General features: G+C 43.6%; 1 protein-coding gene across 6 annotated transcripts in view; it reads left to right on the top strand.

The window, feature by feature from the left end:
- Positions 1–16807, top strand: part of tmcc2 (transmembrane and coiled-coil domain family 2) — a 183763-nt gene extending 166956 nt beyond the window's left edge. For all 6 annotated transcript variants that reach the window (XM_038820802.1, XM_038820803.1, XM_038820805.1 and 3 more), the window contains 2 exons: positions 10670–10805; positions 15591–16807. In XM_038820802.1, coding sequence (XP_038676730.1) covers positions 10670–10805; positions 15591–15902 — 448 coding nt within the window. In that variant the 3' untranslated portion in view covers positions 15903–16807. The remainder of the gene's footprint in view (positions 1–10669; positions 10806–15590) is intronic.
- The last annotated feature ends 55 nt before the right edge of the window (positions 16808–16862 follow it).

Genomic DNA, 16862 nt, shown 5'->3' with positions numbered 1-16862 from the left:
TCTTGCTAGGTTTGGCTACCTATTCTTGTTCGCCCTGGGTCCTCCTTCTCTTCTATCATGTCTTGGCTACTTTTTCCTGGCTACTTATTTGTTGGCCACAAACGGGTCCCGGAACAGTCGGGTGAATGGCTCCCATGTTTTGAGGAAGCGGTCTTCCGACCCACGGATGGCGAATTTGATTTTTTTCCATTTGGAGAATCTCCGACAGTCGGACAGCCAGTCTGCAGCTTTAGCTGGTGCTGCTGACCGCCAGCCGAGCAGGATTCTATGGTGGGCGATCAGGGCAGCAAAGGCAAGGGTGTCCCCCCTCCCCATGAACAGATCTGGCTGATCTGATACCCTGAAGACTGCCACTTTCGGTCATGGTTCCACCCTCATCACCACCACTTTGGACATTGCTTCGAAGAAGGTGTCCAGTAACCAGCAAGTCTGGGCAAGACCAGACCATTTGGGCGCAGTAGGTCGGGCCTCCTTTGCACCGTTCACATCTGTCCTCCACCTCCAGGAAAGCCTACCCATTCGGGTTCTGGTCAAGTGGGCTCTATGTACCACTTTTAGTTGCGTTAGGTTGAGTCTTGTGCATGTGGAAATGGAGTTGCCCCTACGTAGTGCTTCGCTCAAGAGTCCCAACCCTATTTCAAACACCAGATCGTCCTCCCATTTCCTCCTCGTCACGTCCAGTTCGGTGTTGGCCCTCTCGATCAGTCATTTGTACATGTCACTACAGTTCCCTCTGCCTAGAATGTCTGCATCCAGTTGTCCTTCCAATAGTGTGTCTCACGGTGGTCGTGAGTATGTCCTTGTCTCCTTTCATAGGAAGCTTTTAAGCTGCAGGTACCTGAGTTTGTTGCCCCTTGCTAGTTGGAATTTCTCCGTCAGTATTGTGACCCTACCGTCAGTGTACCCTCACACCCTGACTATGGTCAATGAACACTTTTTAAAGGGAAGCAAGATACTTGCATGCTGGATATCTGTAATAAAAACAGAATTGTGGAAGTACTAAGCAGGTCCGAAGATCTGTGGAGCGATAAAAACAGCATTAACATTTCAGGTTATGACCTTTTGGTGAGAATTGGAAGATGTTAAGAGATGAGCAGCTTTTCAGCAAACACAAGAGACGGAACAAATAATCAGGAAGAGGAGGTTTAAATGAAACCTACTGATCCTGGTGCCTTTCAGACCTCTTGCTGCATTCTCAAGCCACACAAAATTCATCTTCTCTTTGCCAGATTGTTCATGTTTGCCCCATGTCTGCTGTAATTATTAATGTCTCCAGATCCATCTTCTGTTTCAGTACTTGTCCTCCTTTACCTTTTATCTCTATCACTTTTGTCTCTTAATTTACTCTTGCCCCCCCCACCCAGACCCCCCTAATTTGTTCTTTTCCCCTTTTAGCTTTGTCCCCTCCCATCAAGCATAGGAGCAGAAGAAGGCCATTCAGCCCATCGAGTCTGCTCTGCCATTTGTCATGTGAGAGTACCTTTTAAGGAATGGATGTTTAAGCAATGTACCTTTAAGAAATGGAGCAGCTCATATTCCTGAAGTGATGTCAGAGGGTGGGGGTAGCTGAGTTGAGCTCACTTCTGCTTTTGTTTTCAGTTTGAGAGAGAGCAGCTGAAAAGTGCCTGGCTGGTTTGCTGTGAGCTGTTTGAAAGGAGAAAGCAAGGTTTTGAGGAAAAGAGCTTGGGCGTGTCTGTGTTTGCTGTGAGCTGGATCTGCGGTGATCTCTGCCATGAAAGACTATCTCTGAATCATTTGGATGATTTAAACTCATAATAGTAATGTCTTTAACCTGATGTGTTTCTGTTTAAAGGTGCTAAGTCTTTTGGAGGTTTGAAGGAACATTTTGAGGGATTATTTAGTGTTGTATTATTTTCGGGGTTATCTTTGAAGAAAGGGGTGTTAAGAGATCCAATGTTTATTTTAAAAGGTTAAGTTGAGTTCATGGAATAAACATTGTTTTGTGTTTAAAAAACACGTGTCCATAATTGTAATCCATACCTAGGGAACAAGCCGTGTGCTTCAAAAGCAACAATACATTAAAGGGAGAGGTTGGTTGAACTCTCTGATATATTTTGGGGTTCTGAACGCCGCTCCCATAACACATTCAATGAGATCATGACTGATCTGTTGTGATAATCCTCAACTCCACTTACTGATTAAAAATCTGTCTATCGGAGATAGTTTTTGGCATAGTGTGGGGGTTGCCCTAGGTAGGGTGCTCTTTCAGAGGATCGGTACAGACCCGATGGGCTGAATTGCCTCTTGCACTGTCGGGATTCTATAATTCTATCTCAGCCTTGAACATACTTAACAAACCAGTCTCCACAGTAAAGAATTCCACAGAATTGCTAAACTGAGAGAAGAAATTCTCCCTCTTCTTTGTCTTAAATGGACAACCCCTTACTCTGAGATTATGCCCTCTGGTCCTAGACTTTTCAAGGGAAAACAAACTCTTAACATCTACCCTGTCAAGCGCCCTGAGAATCCTATGTCTCAATAAGGTCACCTATCATTCTTCTAAACTCCAATGAGAATAGGCTTAACCTACTTAACCTCTTCTCATAAAACCCTCTATACCCAGAATCAACCTAGCAAACCTTCTCTGGATTGTCTCCAATGCCACTGTGTCTTTCCTTAGATAAGGGAACCAGGGGCGGCATGGTGGTGCAGTGGTTAGCGCTGCTGCCTATGGCGCCCAGGACTCTGGTTCAATCCTGATCCCAGGTCACTGTCTGTGTGGAGTTTGCACATTCTCCCCTTGTCTGTGTGGATTTCACCCCCACAACCCAAAGATGTGCAGGTTAGGTGGATTGTCCACGCTAAATTGCCCCTTAATTGGAAAAAATAATAATTGGATACTCTAAATTTATTTTTAAAAAAGATATGGGGACCAGAACTGTTCACCATATTCCAGGTGTGGTCTGACTAGTGCCTTGTATAGTTTTAGCAGGACTTCCTTATTTTTTATACTCCATTCCCTTTAAAATGGAAGCCAACATTCCATTTGCCTTCCCAATAATCTGCTGAACTTGCATGCTAGCTTTTTGTGAGTTGTGCACGAGGGCCCCGAAATTCCTCTGTGCTGCAGTGCGGCCCACCTTCAATAAAGTAATATTCATCTATTTTATTCTTCGTACCAAAATGGATAACTTCACATTTTCTTACATTATAGTCCATCTGTCAAGTTTTGCCCACTGACTTAACATGTTTATATCCCTCTGCAAATTTGTCACCCTCACCACTTGCCTTCCCACCTTATTTTGTGTCATCTGCAAACTTAGCAATAGTACATGCACTTCCCTCACCCAAGTCATTAATATATATTCCAAATAATTGTGGCCCAGCAGTGATCCCTGTGGCACTCCAAAAGTTACAGGTGGCAATCTTAAAAATGCTCCTGTTATCCCAACTCTGTCTTCAATTAGTTACCCAATCCTCTGCTAATATACTCCCTCTAACACCATGGGCCTTTATCTTATTAAGTAACCTTTTATGCAGTAGCTTATCAAATGCTGTTTGGAAATCCAAGTATATTACATCTACTGGTTCCCCTTTATCTATCCTGCTTGTTACCACCTCGAAGAATTCTAATAAATTAGTCAGGCATGATTTCCCCTTCATGAAGATGATGCCAACTCTATTTAAATACTGTTGTTCCACCCTTTATAATGGACTCTAACATTTTCCCAATGACAGATGTTAAGCTAACTGGTCTTTTGGCGCTCTCTCTTTTTTAATAAGGGTGTTACATTGGCAGTTTTCCAATCTTCAGGGACTTTTCCAGAATTTAAGATTCTTGGAAGATTATTATGATGTGGAGACGCCAGCGTTGGACTGGGGTGAGCACAGTAAGAATCTTACAACACCAGGTTCAAGTCCAACATGTTTGTTTCCAACACTAGCTTTCGGAGCACTGCTCCTTCCTCAGGTGAATGCCTCAGGATCACCTGAGGAAGGAGCAGTGCTCCGAAAGCTAGTGTTTGAAACAAACATGTTGGACTTTAACCTAGTGTTGTAAGATTCTTACTGGAAGATTATTGCCAGTGCATCCACTATCTCTGTAGCTACTTCCTTTAATATCCTAGGATGCAATCCATCAGATCGGTGGATCAATGGCATTGCAGACAGTGGACCAGTAATCCAGAGACCAAGAGTAATCCTCTCGGGACCTGGGATCAAATCAAAACCATAGCAGATGGTGGAATTGAATGCATAAAATTAAGTCTAATTATGAATTAATTGTCGATTGTTGTAGAAATGCCCTTTAGAGAAGGAACCTGCCATCCTTGCCTGGTCTGCCTACATGTGACTCCAGATCCTCAGCAATATAGTTGACTCTTCCATGCCCTCTGAAATGTCCTGGCAAGCCACTCAGTTGTATTAAAAAAAACACAAACCGGCTGGCCCTCGGCTCCGAAAATGAGAATGGGAAACTCTGCAAAGTCCTCCTTACTGACATCTGACAGTTTGTGCTGTCTCACAGACTCATACTCACAGAATCATAGCTTACAGCTCCTGTCCCAGACACCACTATAACTATTCCTGAGTATATCCTATCTCATCGGCAGGACAGACCCAGCAAAGGCAACGGCACAGTGATATACAGTCAGGAGGGAGTGCCGTGGGAGTCCTCAACATGGGCATGGCAACCTCTTGCTGATTGCCATGAATCGTTCCCCCTTCAACTGATGAATCAGTCCTCCATGTTGAATTTGACGGAAGCACTGAGGGTGGCACGGGCACAGAATGTACTTTGGGAGGGGACTTCAATAACTATAGCCAAGAGTGGCTCGGTAATACCATCACAGACTGAGCTGATTGGGTCCAAAAGGACACAGCTGCTAAACTGGGACTGTGGCGGGTGGTGAGGGAACCAGCAACTTTACCTCATTCTCACCAACTTGCCTACTCTAGATGCATCTGTCCATGACCGCATCGGTGACGACTGCAGGGTCCTTGTGGAGACAAAGTCCTGTCTTCACATTGAGGATACCTCCATTGTGTTGTATGGCATTAACACTGTGGTAAATGGGATTAAAAATATTGCCACAGCCACAGATTGCTCTCCCTTCTGAGCTGACTGGTGGTGATTTAATCTGAAGGTCACTACATCTCAGGCGAGGAGCAAGGTCGATAAGGAGGGGCTTTCATGAATTACTTCAGCCAGAACAGGAATTGAACCCACGCTGTTGGCGTCACTCGCGTAACGAATCAGCCGTCCAGCCAACTGAGCTAACCGACCCCCTGCTAAATAGGATAGAGTTAGAACAGGTCTAGCAATATGAGATGCCGTGGACTATCAGCAGCAGCAGGATTGTTCTCAGCCACAATCTGTAACCTCATGGCCCAGCATATCCTCCACTCTACCACTTAAGCCAGTGGTTCAACCCTGGTTCAATGAAGCATGCAGGACGGCATGCCAGAACACAGGACCACTTGCAAGTCAACAACATAAGCAGCAAGTAATAGACAGAAATAAGTAATTCCACAACCAATGGATTAGATCTGAGCTCCACAGCCCTGCCACATCCAGCTGTGAATGGTGGTGGGCAACTAAACAACTCATTGGACGAGGAGGCTCCACAAATATCCCCATCCTCCATGTTTGAGGAGCCCAGCACAACCTGTACAAAAGATAAGGCTGAAGCAATGGCAACATCTTCAGCCAGAAGTTCCCAGTGGATGATCCATCTCTGTCTCCTCCAGAGGTCCCAGCATCACAGATGTCAGTTTTTAGCCAATTCAATTCACTCCACGTGATATCAAGAAACAGCTGAAGGCACTGGATACTGCAAGGATCCTGACCATATTCCAGCAATGATCCTGCAGGCTTGTATTTGAGTGTGGTATGGAGGAGCCCGAGCAAATCTATCCCTGCCCTATCCCTGTAACCCCATAACCCCACCTTTGAACTGTGTGAAGAAAAAGGAGCACTGAAGGAAACCCACGGGGAGAATGTGCAAACTTGACACAGTCACCCAAGGTCGGAATTAAACCAGGGTCTCTAGCGCTGTGAGGCAGCAGTGTTAAACACTGTTAGGTTGTCCTAGGCCCAACTATCTTCAGCCGCTTCATCAATCGCCTTCTCTCCCACCTTAAAGTCAGAAGTGGGAATATTGGTAGATGACTGCACAATTTTCAGTACCACTCATGGCTCAAATACTGGTGCAGTTCATGTCCAAATGCAGCAAGACCCGAACACTATCCAGGCATGGGCTAACAAGTGGCAAGTAACGTTCACGCCACACAAGTGCCAGGTAATGACGATCTCCAACTAGAGAGGATGTAACCATCACCCCTTAACATTCAATGGCATTACCATAACTGAATCCTCCATTGTTAATATTCTGGGGGTTATCATTAACCAGAATTAGAGCTGGACAAGCCATACTGTGGCTGCCAGAGCAGGTCAAAGGCTAGGAATCCTCTGGTGAGTAACTCACCTCCTGACCCTCGCAAAGCCTGTCCACTATCGACAAGGCTCAAGTCAGGAGTGCAATGGAATACTCTCCACTTGCCTGGATGAGTGCAGCTCCAACAACCCTCAAGAAGCTCAACACCATCCACGACAAAGCAGCCCACTTGATTCCACCTTTCCATCGACAAACACTGGCAGCCATGTGTACCATATACAACAGTATTTTTCAAGATGTGGAGATGCCGGCGTTGGACTGGGGTGAGCACAGTAAGAAGTCTTACAACACCAGGTTAAAGTCCAACAGGTTTGTTTCAAACACGAGCTTTCGGAGCACGGCTCCTTCTTCAGATTCACCTGAAGAAGGAGCCGTGCTCCGAAAGCTCGTGTTTGAAACAAACCTGTTGGACTTTAACCTGGTGTTGTAAGACTTCTTACAGTATTTTTCAAGCCTTTTTTTTGGGGGCCCATTTTTACCAACTGACCGACCTGCGAGACCCACCCCGGCCGATCTGCTCGGCTCACACCGGCCCACGTTGACAAAAATGGAGAAAATGGTTTTGGGTCCCTTTGGCCCCAATGACCCCTTTGGCCCCCCCCCAAACTTGTTTAAAAAAAAAAGGCTGCGACCATATAAAAACAAAAGCGGCCGCACTGCGCATGCATGCCCGATCATCGGTGCGCATGTGCATTGTTTTTGCGCATGCACACCCATGTTGGGCATGTGTGCGCAGTGCGGCCAAATTTTAAAAATCTGTTCCTGGCCATTTTGAAGGCCGCTTGTAGTCGGCATATTAAAAGCCGGCTGTTGCACGCGGATTTGCGCGATCGGGAGTACCGCGACAGATTACTCCACGACCCTCCTGACACCCGCCCGCGACCCACCCGTGGGTTGCGCCCCCGAATTTGACAATGCCTGATCTACAAGATGCACTGCAGGAATTCAGCAAAGTCCCTTGGGCAGCACCTTCCAAATCCACGACTACTACATTCTAGAACAGGGGTGGGCAAACTACGGCCCGCGGGCCACATGCATAAAGGTCTTTATGCGGCCCACTAAGTCATTTTAAAAAAAAAATAATAATTTTTAAATGGGGGGGGGGGGGGGGCTGTTGGGTTACTTACTGGTATAGGGTGGATACGTTGACTTGAGTAGGGTGATCATTGCTCGGCACAACATCGAGGGCCGAAGGGCCTGTTTTGTGCTGTACTGTTCTGTGTTCTATATGAGGCGCCCAGAATCATAACCGGGTGAGGTAATTATTTTACTTAATATACTATGCGGCCCTTTAAAATTGTGAATTTCTGAATGTGGCCCTTGCACGGAAAAGTTTGCCCACCCCTGTTCTAGAATGACAAGAGCAGCAGATACCTGGGAATAACACCACTGGGAGGTTGCCCTCCAAGTCATTCACCGTTCTGACATTGCAATATGTCACCCTTCCTTCACTGTAGCTGGGTCAAAATCCTGGAATTCCTTCCCTAACAGCACTGCAGGTATACCAGCACTGCAGGTACACCTACACCACAGGGACTGCAATGGCCAAGAAGCCAGCTCACTGCCACCTTCTGAAGAGAAACTAGGGATGGGCAATAAATGCTGGACTAATCAGCGGCACTCACATCCCGTAAGAAAATTAATTTTTAAAAACGTAGTGCCCTTTAACCCCATTAGTTTCCGTAGTAACCCCCACCCCCTGCATTTTTCCTCTTGATTATTTGGTATTTTTGCAATGCTAATCCCTGTGAAGTCTGAAACAAAGTATTTATTTACCACCTCTGCCATTTCTTGATTCCGCATTATTACTCCCCCAGTCTCACAAAGGGGCCTATGTTCAGTTTTTTATATATTTAAAGTAGCTCTTGCTGACCATTTTTCTATTACTTGCGAGTTTACCCTCATAGTTTATCTTTTCCCTATTTATAATTTTTTTAGGCCATATTTTGCTGTTTTTTAAAAGTTTCCCAATCCTCTGGCTTACTAGTAATCTTCATGTATTTTCCTTCAGTTTGATATCCTTAATTTGCTTGGTTAACCATGGTTGATTTATCCACTTCCTAGAATTCTTCTTCCTCATTGGGATGTATCTTTGTTGTGAGTCATAAACGTCTGCCATGGATGATCAACCGTTTTTCCAGCTAAATTCCTTTCTCAGTCCGCTCCTGCCAACTCTGCCCTCACTCCTTTACAGTTACCCAAGTGTAGCACAGTTGTTTCTGACCCACCCCATTTCTGATGTCTTCCAGTTCTGATGAAAGATCTTTGACCTGAAATGTTAACTCTTATTTCTCTCTCCACAGATGCTGCTGACCTGCTGATTTTATTGAGTATTTCCTGTGACTGTGTTTTAATCCTCTTTTATTTCTCCTACATAGCACACCCATCCATTAATGCAGTGCAGTTTCCTGTCTGTTAGTGTTAAACTTGCCTGTCACACTTAATTTCAGGCAGTGTGTTACTCAAATTCTCTGAAGCATACACCCACATCTTAACTTACGCCCGTTTCCAATTTCTCCCTTGCTTACACCCCCCCCCCCCCCCCAAATTGAAAAATGAGATAAGGTCGCACAGAGACAGAACGTACAATGCACACCAGCTCCTGTTATTTATTAAACACAGTCTCCAATCAAGTAAAAGTAAAGTAACGTCGCTGTAGTCCCAGGTGACCAGAGGCAACTTTCCTCTTTGAGGGGGGAGTGGACTGAGGTGTGATGATTTAACCTGATCACCACACCTCAGGTGAGGGGCAAGATTGAGAAGGCCTTAGCCAGTACGGGAATTGAACTCGCGCTGTTGGCCAATTTCTCCATCACTACCAGCCAACTGAGCTAAACCGGCCCCCAATCAAGTAGGAACAAAACAAATGAATAAATTACTTAATTTGAGTTACTAAATCTTATTTTGTGATAGCTATATTTTATTTCTGCTATTAAAATATTAGCAGTGATTACTTAAATAGATCATAAAATGTCAGCCCCAATACCAAATTGCTGCAAATGTGCTGATTCAATTGATAAACAGCATCATACTTTGGGGGGTGGGGGGGGGGGGGGGGGGGGGTGGAAATGTGTGTGAATGTCATCCATTATATTCTGGCTCCTCTTGTACTTTTTCACATTGCAAAACCATTTTTTTTTAATTGAAAAGAGAATGTAGGACCAGCAATGAGCCATTCAGCCCCTGGGGTTTGTTCCACCATTCGATCAGATGAAGCTTGATCTGTACCTCAACTCCATTTAGCTGCTTTTGGTGGTTATTAACCTGGAGGCTGAAATTAACCTTCTAATCTGCGATTCATTTTGACAATGTTTGTACTTGCTTATAATTAGACTTTGTGACATTAAAAGATGATAAGGGCCCCACTTTATGAGCAGAATAATTCATAGACTAGAACAGTGTATCTTCCAACTTTCATGGAATTGCATTAATTTTCCAAATAAATACAGAATAACTTGTGCTTAGCAATAATTAATTAAATGTTAATTACTTTGTGAATAAATGCTTCCTGGTATTGGTCTTGAACTAGACTTTCCCAGTTATTATTTTTGCCCTCTTTGCCCTCTTGTAATTTGGTATACTGCTCAAGATTAACATTTTCTATCCCAATTAGTATCTCATGTTCTGCTACAGGTTATCTCTGATTAGCCTCCTGCCAAGACTGAAGAATCCAACTTTTTCTAGCCTTTCATCAATCCTCTTGATGTCTCTACTTTATTTTCAAAGCGAACACTATGCATGGAGAGTAATGCTCCTTTTTAGTTCATTGATTATGTGGGTATTGCCTACTGGCCAGTGCGAGTTGCAACGGCATAAACCTGGAAGTGTGATCTGGGATATTGTGCATTGTCTGTACAAATTTAGTGTTTAAGTATGCAAGAGACATACCCTGAAACTACTGTAGACTGAGCTCCTCTTCCACCCCTAATAATGGTTCAACTGACATCGAGAGAAGGACGGGGTCTGATTTCGGAATACAAGAGCAAAAAACTGCAGATGCTGGAAATCTTAAATTGAAACTGATGCTCGGCAGGTTTGGAAGCATCTGTGGGGAGAAAAAAAGTTAACGTTTTATGTCGATGAACTTTTGATGTATCAATTCAGTGTCTCTTTTTACAGATGTTGCCTAACCTGAGTATTTTCAGCATTGTCTGGTTTTATAGCAACTTAAGAAAGCTGTTTGTTGCTTTATGCTATCAACAGGAAGCATTATTAATTGTTTTAATGGCAGTTTTACATTTCTCTCTGTGCAGGTACGAACGCCTGGAGGAGCAGCTGAATGATCTTACGGAGCTTCATCAAAATGAAATGTCTAACTTGAAACAGGAGCTTGCCAGTATGGAGGAAAAAGTGGCGTACCAATCGGATGAGAGGGCCAGAGATATCCAGGTAAACGTTCCACTAATAAATGAACTGCTTGTTGGTGAACATGCCTGCATATTTCCGTGGTGCAGATTTCAACTGTACTTCAAGGGGATGAGGTACTTCCTGATAGGAATGAAGTTCACACCATGGAGCAAATAATCCTGGACTGCTCTCATGCACCTTTGATTAAAAGGCTGCAGAATGTCATTAACAGAAGGAACCAAATTTAATAATAATAAACTTTATTGTCACAAGTAGGCTTACATTAACACTGCAATGAAGTTACTGTGAAAAACCACATTCCGGCACCTGTTCGGGTATACGGAGGGAGAATTCAGAATGTCCAATTCACCTAACAAGCATGTCTTTTGGGACTTGTGGGAGGAAACCGGAGCACCCGGAGGAAACCCACGCAGCCATGGGGAGAAAGTGCAGACTCCACACAGACAGTGACCCAAGCCAGGAATCAAACCAGGGACCCTGGCACTCTGAAGCAACAGTGCTAATCACTGTGCTACCGTGCCACAATTGGAAGTAAATGGATATTTTCTGCAATTTGGACTTCAAATTATTATTAATTAGATTACAAATCCCAATGTCTGTTGAAAAGGGGCTGGTTTAGCTCACCAGGCTAAATCGCTGGCTTTTCAAGCAGGCCAGCAGCATGGTTCGATTCCCGTACCAGCCTCCCCGGACAGGCGCCGGAATGTGGCGACTAGGGGCTTTTCACAGTAACTTCATTGAAGCCTACTCGTGACAATAAGCGATTTTCATTTCATTTTTCAAAACCTTCCATCCTTTAGGCCAAATGAAACAGTGTTGAAGTTAACCTAAATGTAGTGCTTCCAAATCCATTTGACTAGACCTGCCTGTGAATCTAACCTTTGTGTGTTAATAGTCGAACAGAAGGAAACTTACTTTTTGTGCAATCTTCATTCACCCCACTCACTGAGACGATGTGGTGGCTCCAGACAATTCTTGTTTGGAGATTGTATGAATCAATCACAAGGCCACTGTTATATTTTAATTAAATCTTGGTGATAACAGTAGCGTTGCTTGCTTATAAACTGTTAAGTTAATTTGTTTGGTCAGATAACTTTGTTTTTATTGCTTTCAGTTACATTTCTTTTTGTTCACCATCACGCAGATGTGTCAAACAGAAATCCATTTGCGGCATGCATATGCATGCACTCATTTATTTTCTCTCTCTTCCCTCCTTCCTTGCTTTGTATTTCTATTTGTCTGTTTGGCAGTATCATTCTTTTTCTTGCACCCTTTCCTGAAAATGCTGACTTATGTGGCAATGCAATTTCATAAACCCAAATGTTTCTTCACAACCTTGCTCAAATGACCAACCGTTCAGTATTTTAAAAATTCATTTATTGAGGTATGACTGTCACTGACATTGCCATTATCTATTGCCACTCTCGGGGCAGCACGGTGGCGCAGTGGGTTAGCCCTGCTGCCTCACAGCGCCGAGGTCCCAGGTTCGATTCCGGCTCTGGGTCACTGTCCGTGTGGAGTTTGCACATTCTCCCCGTGTTTGCGTGGGTTTTGCCCCCACAACCCAAAGATGTGCAAGGTAGGTGGATTGAACACGCTAAAAATTACCCCTTAATTTGAAAAAATGAATTGGGTGCTCTTAAATTTAAATTTTTTAAAAATCTATTGCCCCTCTCTAATTGCTGTTGAGAAGGTGGTGGTGAGCTACCTTCTTGAACCGCTGAAGTTCATCTGTTGTCTGGTGTTTGTATGTGCACCTACACTGCTGTTAGAGAGGGAGTTCCAGGATCCAGCAGCAGGGAAGGAACAGCGATTATTTCCAAGTCAAGATGGTGTGTTACTTGGAGGGGTTCTTGTGGGTGTTGGTGTTTCAATAACGCCTGTTGCCCTTATTTTAGATGGTGTAGGTGGCTTCCTTTGGAAAGTGCAGTCAAAGGACAGTTAGTGTCAGCAAGCTGCTTGACCATTGGAGCATCACAGTTGCATCTGTACACATCTTTGCATGTATCCAGGTGTGCTTTTCGGTACAAGCCACAGAATACTGATTTTGAGCAGAGATGTGGGTGTGATTTTCCAAAGCTAGTTGAAGTGCATTACTATTGCCTCAGCTGAGATTAAATCTGCCCAAATCAGGAACTGAGCCTGGAAATAATTGACACATCTGGAACGAAAACGTTAAGTTATGACAGGTTGCATAGACTAGGGGTGCCTTAGTATAGACGATTGAGGGGGAACTAATTTTGGTATTTAAGATGATTTAAGGAGTTGGGGATGAATGGAGGAAAACTATTGCTTTTGGTGGGGAAACCTAGAATAAGGGTGCGTGGCCTTAAAATTAGAGCTAAGATGTTCAGTGGTCGTGTAGGACAGATTTCTTCACCCAAAAGGTAGTGGAAATGGAACTCAAAAGCACTGTTGAGGCCAGATCAATTGAAAATGTCAAAATGAAATTGATACGGTTTTTGTCTATTGCGTATTAAAGGTTACAAAATGAAGGCAGATAAATTGGGATATAGATCACCCTTGATCTAACTGAATGGCAGAACACCCTGGATGGGCTGAATGGTCTTTTTTTTATAAACCAGAATGGAAATGTCAGAAGTATCGTCCTGTAGAGTCTGAAGATGCAGATTCCCATTTGTGTAATTCCCTGAGTGGTAAATTCTTGATGGTAGCTATGCCTTCTGCAGAAGGGGAGAGTGCAGGTATAATTGCTCCTCAGTTGATGTGCTTTGCATGGCAACATACAGCACGTCATTGACATGGGACTGCAAACAAAAGATGATCTTGGTCGGGATGTGGTATGTGTGGCAATTGGACATAAAAAAAGGCAAAAAAACATTCTTTGGGGCTGAGGAATGTGTGTGGTTTCTGTATGAGGGGGTGTCTGGGCGGTTCAGGATACTGTCCCTATCAGTATTTGCTTTGATACGGTACGTCCAAGATAATCGCACACTGCTAAATGTATTGTTCAAAGAAGGATGTTACTGATAATTCTAAGAGTGTCTGAGCAGACACATTCCTGAACTGTCTGATCCGGTTCTGACTAATTTACAGCCACTCTGCGTTGTCTGCTGACCACACAGCACTCCAGCTGTACCCCAATTTGCTCTGTGCTCTTTAACCTTTAAAAGAGCTGAAGGTCCTTTGTTTTAACATGTAATAGCGGCAAAAGTAATTCTCTTCCCCCCCCCCCCCCCATTTTTTTTTTGTTTTCTCACCCTTCGACATCCATTTTCATCCCTACTTCATTTTCTAGTTTGGATTTGCTGTCAGTTCCTTCTGCAATATACTCTTCATGGTTTTTCATTGCAGATTTTCCATTCGTAAAGGTCAATGTCTTCATATTTGTGTGTAGACTTTGAGAAATGAAACCAAAACAACATTAATCTGAATAAGCTATAAAAAGTTGCCACAGTAATCTACCTCATTGCTGTCCAAGCATTGAAGATTATGATGGGTAGCACAGTGGTTAGTGCTGCTGCCTCATGGCACCGAGGTCCCAGGTTCGATCCCGGCTCTGGGTCACTGTCCGTGTGGAGTTTGCACATTCTCCCCATGTCTGTGTGGGTTTCGACCCCACAACCCAAAGATGTGCAGGGTAGGTGGATTGGCCACGCTAAATTGCCCCTTAATTGGGAAAAATGAATTGGGAACTCTAAATTTAAAAATAAAATTGAAGATTTTGTTGCTTATTTTTATTTAAATGTTTTTGAGAAATGCTTGTTATGGAACTTCTCTTTAAAGTAGGGGAGCAATGGATGGTGTTGCAGAAAAGAGCATCTCCTGTTCTTATAAATAACCTTAGAGCAGAGAGGGTTAAGGGAATGTTTAATTGGAGTTTTTCAAAGTCATGAAGGGCCTTTTTTGATATGAAAATTTCATGGCGAGAAACTGTCCCCACTTGCAGGAGTCAATAAGTAGAGGACAAACATAGAACACAATTGGCAAAAGAAATCGAGGGAAGGTGGAGATTTCTTTTTAAGTTGGTGCGTTGCAATGATCTGAAATCCACTTCACTAAAAAGCAGTGGAAGCAAATTTAGCGGCAACTTTCCAGAGAATTGAATAAATACTTTAAAAAAAGATTTTCAGGACTGTGAAGAAAGAGCAGGGCAGTGGGAATAATTGGATAGCTCTTTTAAAGAGTCTGTGAATGCATTATGGGCTGAATGGCTGCCTCCTGTGCTGTATAAATTCTAGATAATCATACTATGTAATTATACATTCTATATAATTCTATATAATCATGAATGGAGGGTGTTGGGTGGGCTGAATGGCAATTCTTTTTTTTTTGCTTTCCCTTATTTTCTTCTTATAACAGTTAGTTGGGTCATGTTTCAAGAAATTTCCAGCGTTGATTGTTGAGCCAAAGTGTTTATAAAGTACATGTGATGGATCCATCAGTTCAGCTGTTGCATGGTTGTAAGAAACATTTTGTCACCCTGGCAGGACTTCAGTGGATTTTCAGTAGATATTAAGTAATATCCTGGAGAGTCTCTATTTTGTTTTGTAATTTCTGGCATTTTCTGCCTTGCACCCTCCGCCCCAACCCACCCCATTTTCACCCACAATGTCCCGGAGGATGTCTTTTTTTTCCATTTGAGGGATGTTAGTGCTGAGAATAGAATGCTTTCCAAGTTGGGTATTTACTATTCTCAAGCCAAGCATAGCATAGTTGTGTGCTTGATCTGTCTGCCCTGATAATCTACCTTGGGTCCTCTCTCAAAAACGCCCATGTGTTGTAAGGAATCTAGGAGTCTAACGCCTCACTCATTGGTTCCTCTTCTTTGTTCACCCTTTACAGGAAGCACTGGAGTCGTGTCTCACCCGGATTACCAAACTGGAGCTTCAGCAACAGCAACAACAGGTGGTGCAACTGGAAGGGGTGGAGAACGCTAATGCAAGGGCACTGCTGGGCAAATTCATCAACGTTATCTTGGCACTCATGGCTGTCATACTGGTCTTTGTCTCCACCATAGCCAACTTCATCACTCCTCTCATGAAGACACGGTTTCGGGTGCTGAGCACGCTGCTGCTGGTGCTGTTCCTCGTCTCCCTCTGGAAGCAATGGGAAAATATTATGTACTTCTCAGAACAGATCCAGTTACCCAGCTGATCTGGACATTTTTGATAGCTGACAGATCGGCGTGCTTTTTAAAAGAAAAAAAACAAGGATTCTAACCTCTTGTTTTTCTCCTCCTCTCTCACCCCACCACCTCACATCGATATCGATGACATTGTTGGTTTGGCAGCTATGTGCAGCAATGTGACTCACAATGTGATGAGGCCCATGAGAAGGAAGAGCTGATCGAACTGTTGCTCTTCTGAAAGATCTCAACTGAACAGTTTGAGAAACTTGTTGCACGCTGACTGAAGCAAGCAATGAAAGAAGGAAGTTTGAGGAAAACATTGTTCATAATGAATTGTACCATTTCAGTATTTCTTTTTTGTTTTCTTGTTAACTTATAACAAATATTTAAGAGTTTTTGTGGGGGTCAGGGAGAGAATCGATATTATTTGTGTGACTGCTTATATATTTATTTATAACTAATATACATTCGATATAGCACATGGTTTGCGAGATCCCCTAAGCTTAATCACATTGCACATTCCGGTTTATGTGAAAACAGCCCTTGCAAGAAGCAGGAATTAATTCTCGCTTCTTAAGGCACTAGGAGGAGGGGAGGTGCTGAAGATATTTCTGTTGGACTGCTTGAGCAGGCGGTGAAGGAAGTTTTGCTTTTCCCATTTGGGAAGATTTGCAATTGAAGAACGGGTAGAGCGTTGGAGCTAAAATTACAGATGCTTTTGGTGACAGAAGGTTGCTGCCACACTGGACCATATTTTAAAATTTTAATTTTCTCAGTTTTACATCTTTCGCACTGGCTTGATTTGCTGCTGTAGCTGCCAGCATCAGTAAATGGGCAAACTATTGCAGCCTCGTCTTGGCAAATATGAAATGGCAAGAGATGTCTTGGTCACTGAGATAATGTTGGATTATGACACATGACCTGTAGTGGGGGTGGGGTGGGTGGGGGGGGGGATTTTGAGTCATGGTAGGATCCATTAGTGCGGT

Source organism: Scyliorhinus canicula, chromosome 15 (genome assembly GCF_902713615.1).
Source record: "Scyliorhinus canicula chromosome 15, sScyCan1.1, whole genome shotgun sequence".
Classification (NCBI taxonomy): domain Eukaryota; kingdom Metazoa; phylum Chordata; class Chondrichthyes; order Carcharhiniformes; family Scyliorhinidae; genus Scyliorhinus; species Scyliorhinus canicula.
Note: the sequence above shows the minus strand (reverse complement) of the source record. Positions and strands in the feature narration are given on the sequence as shown.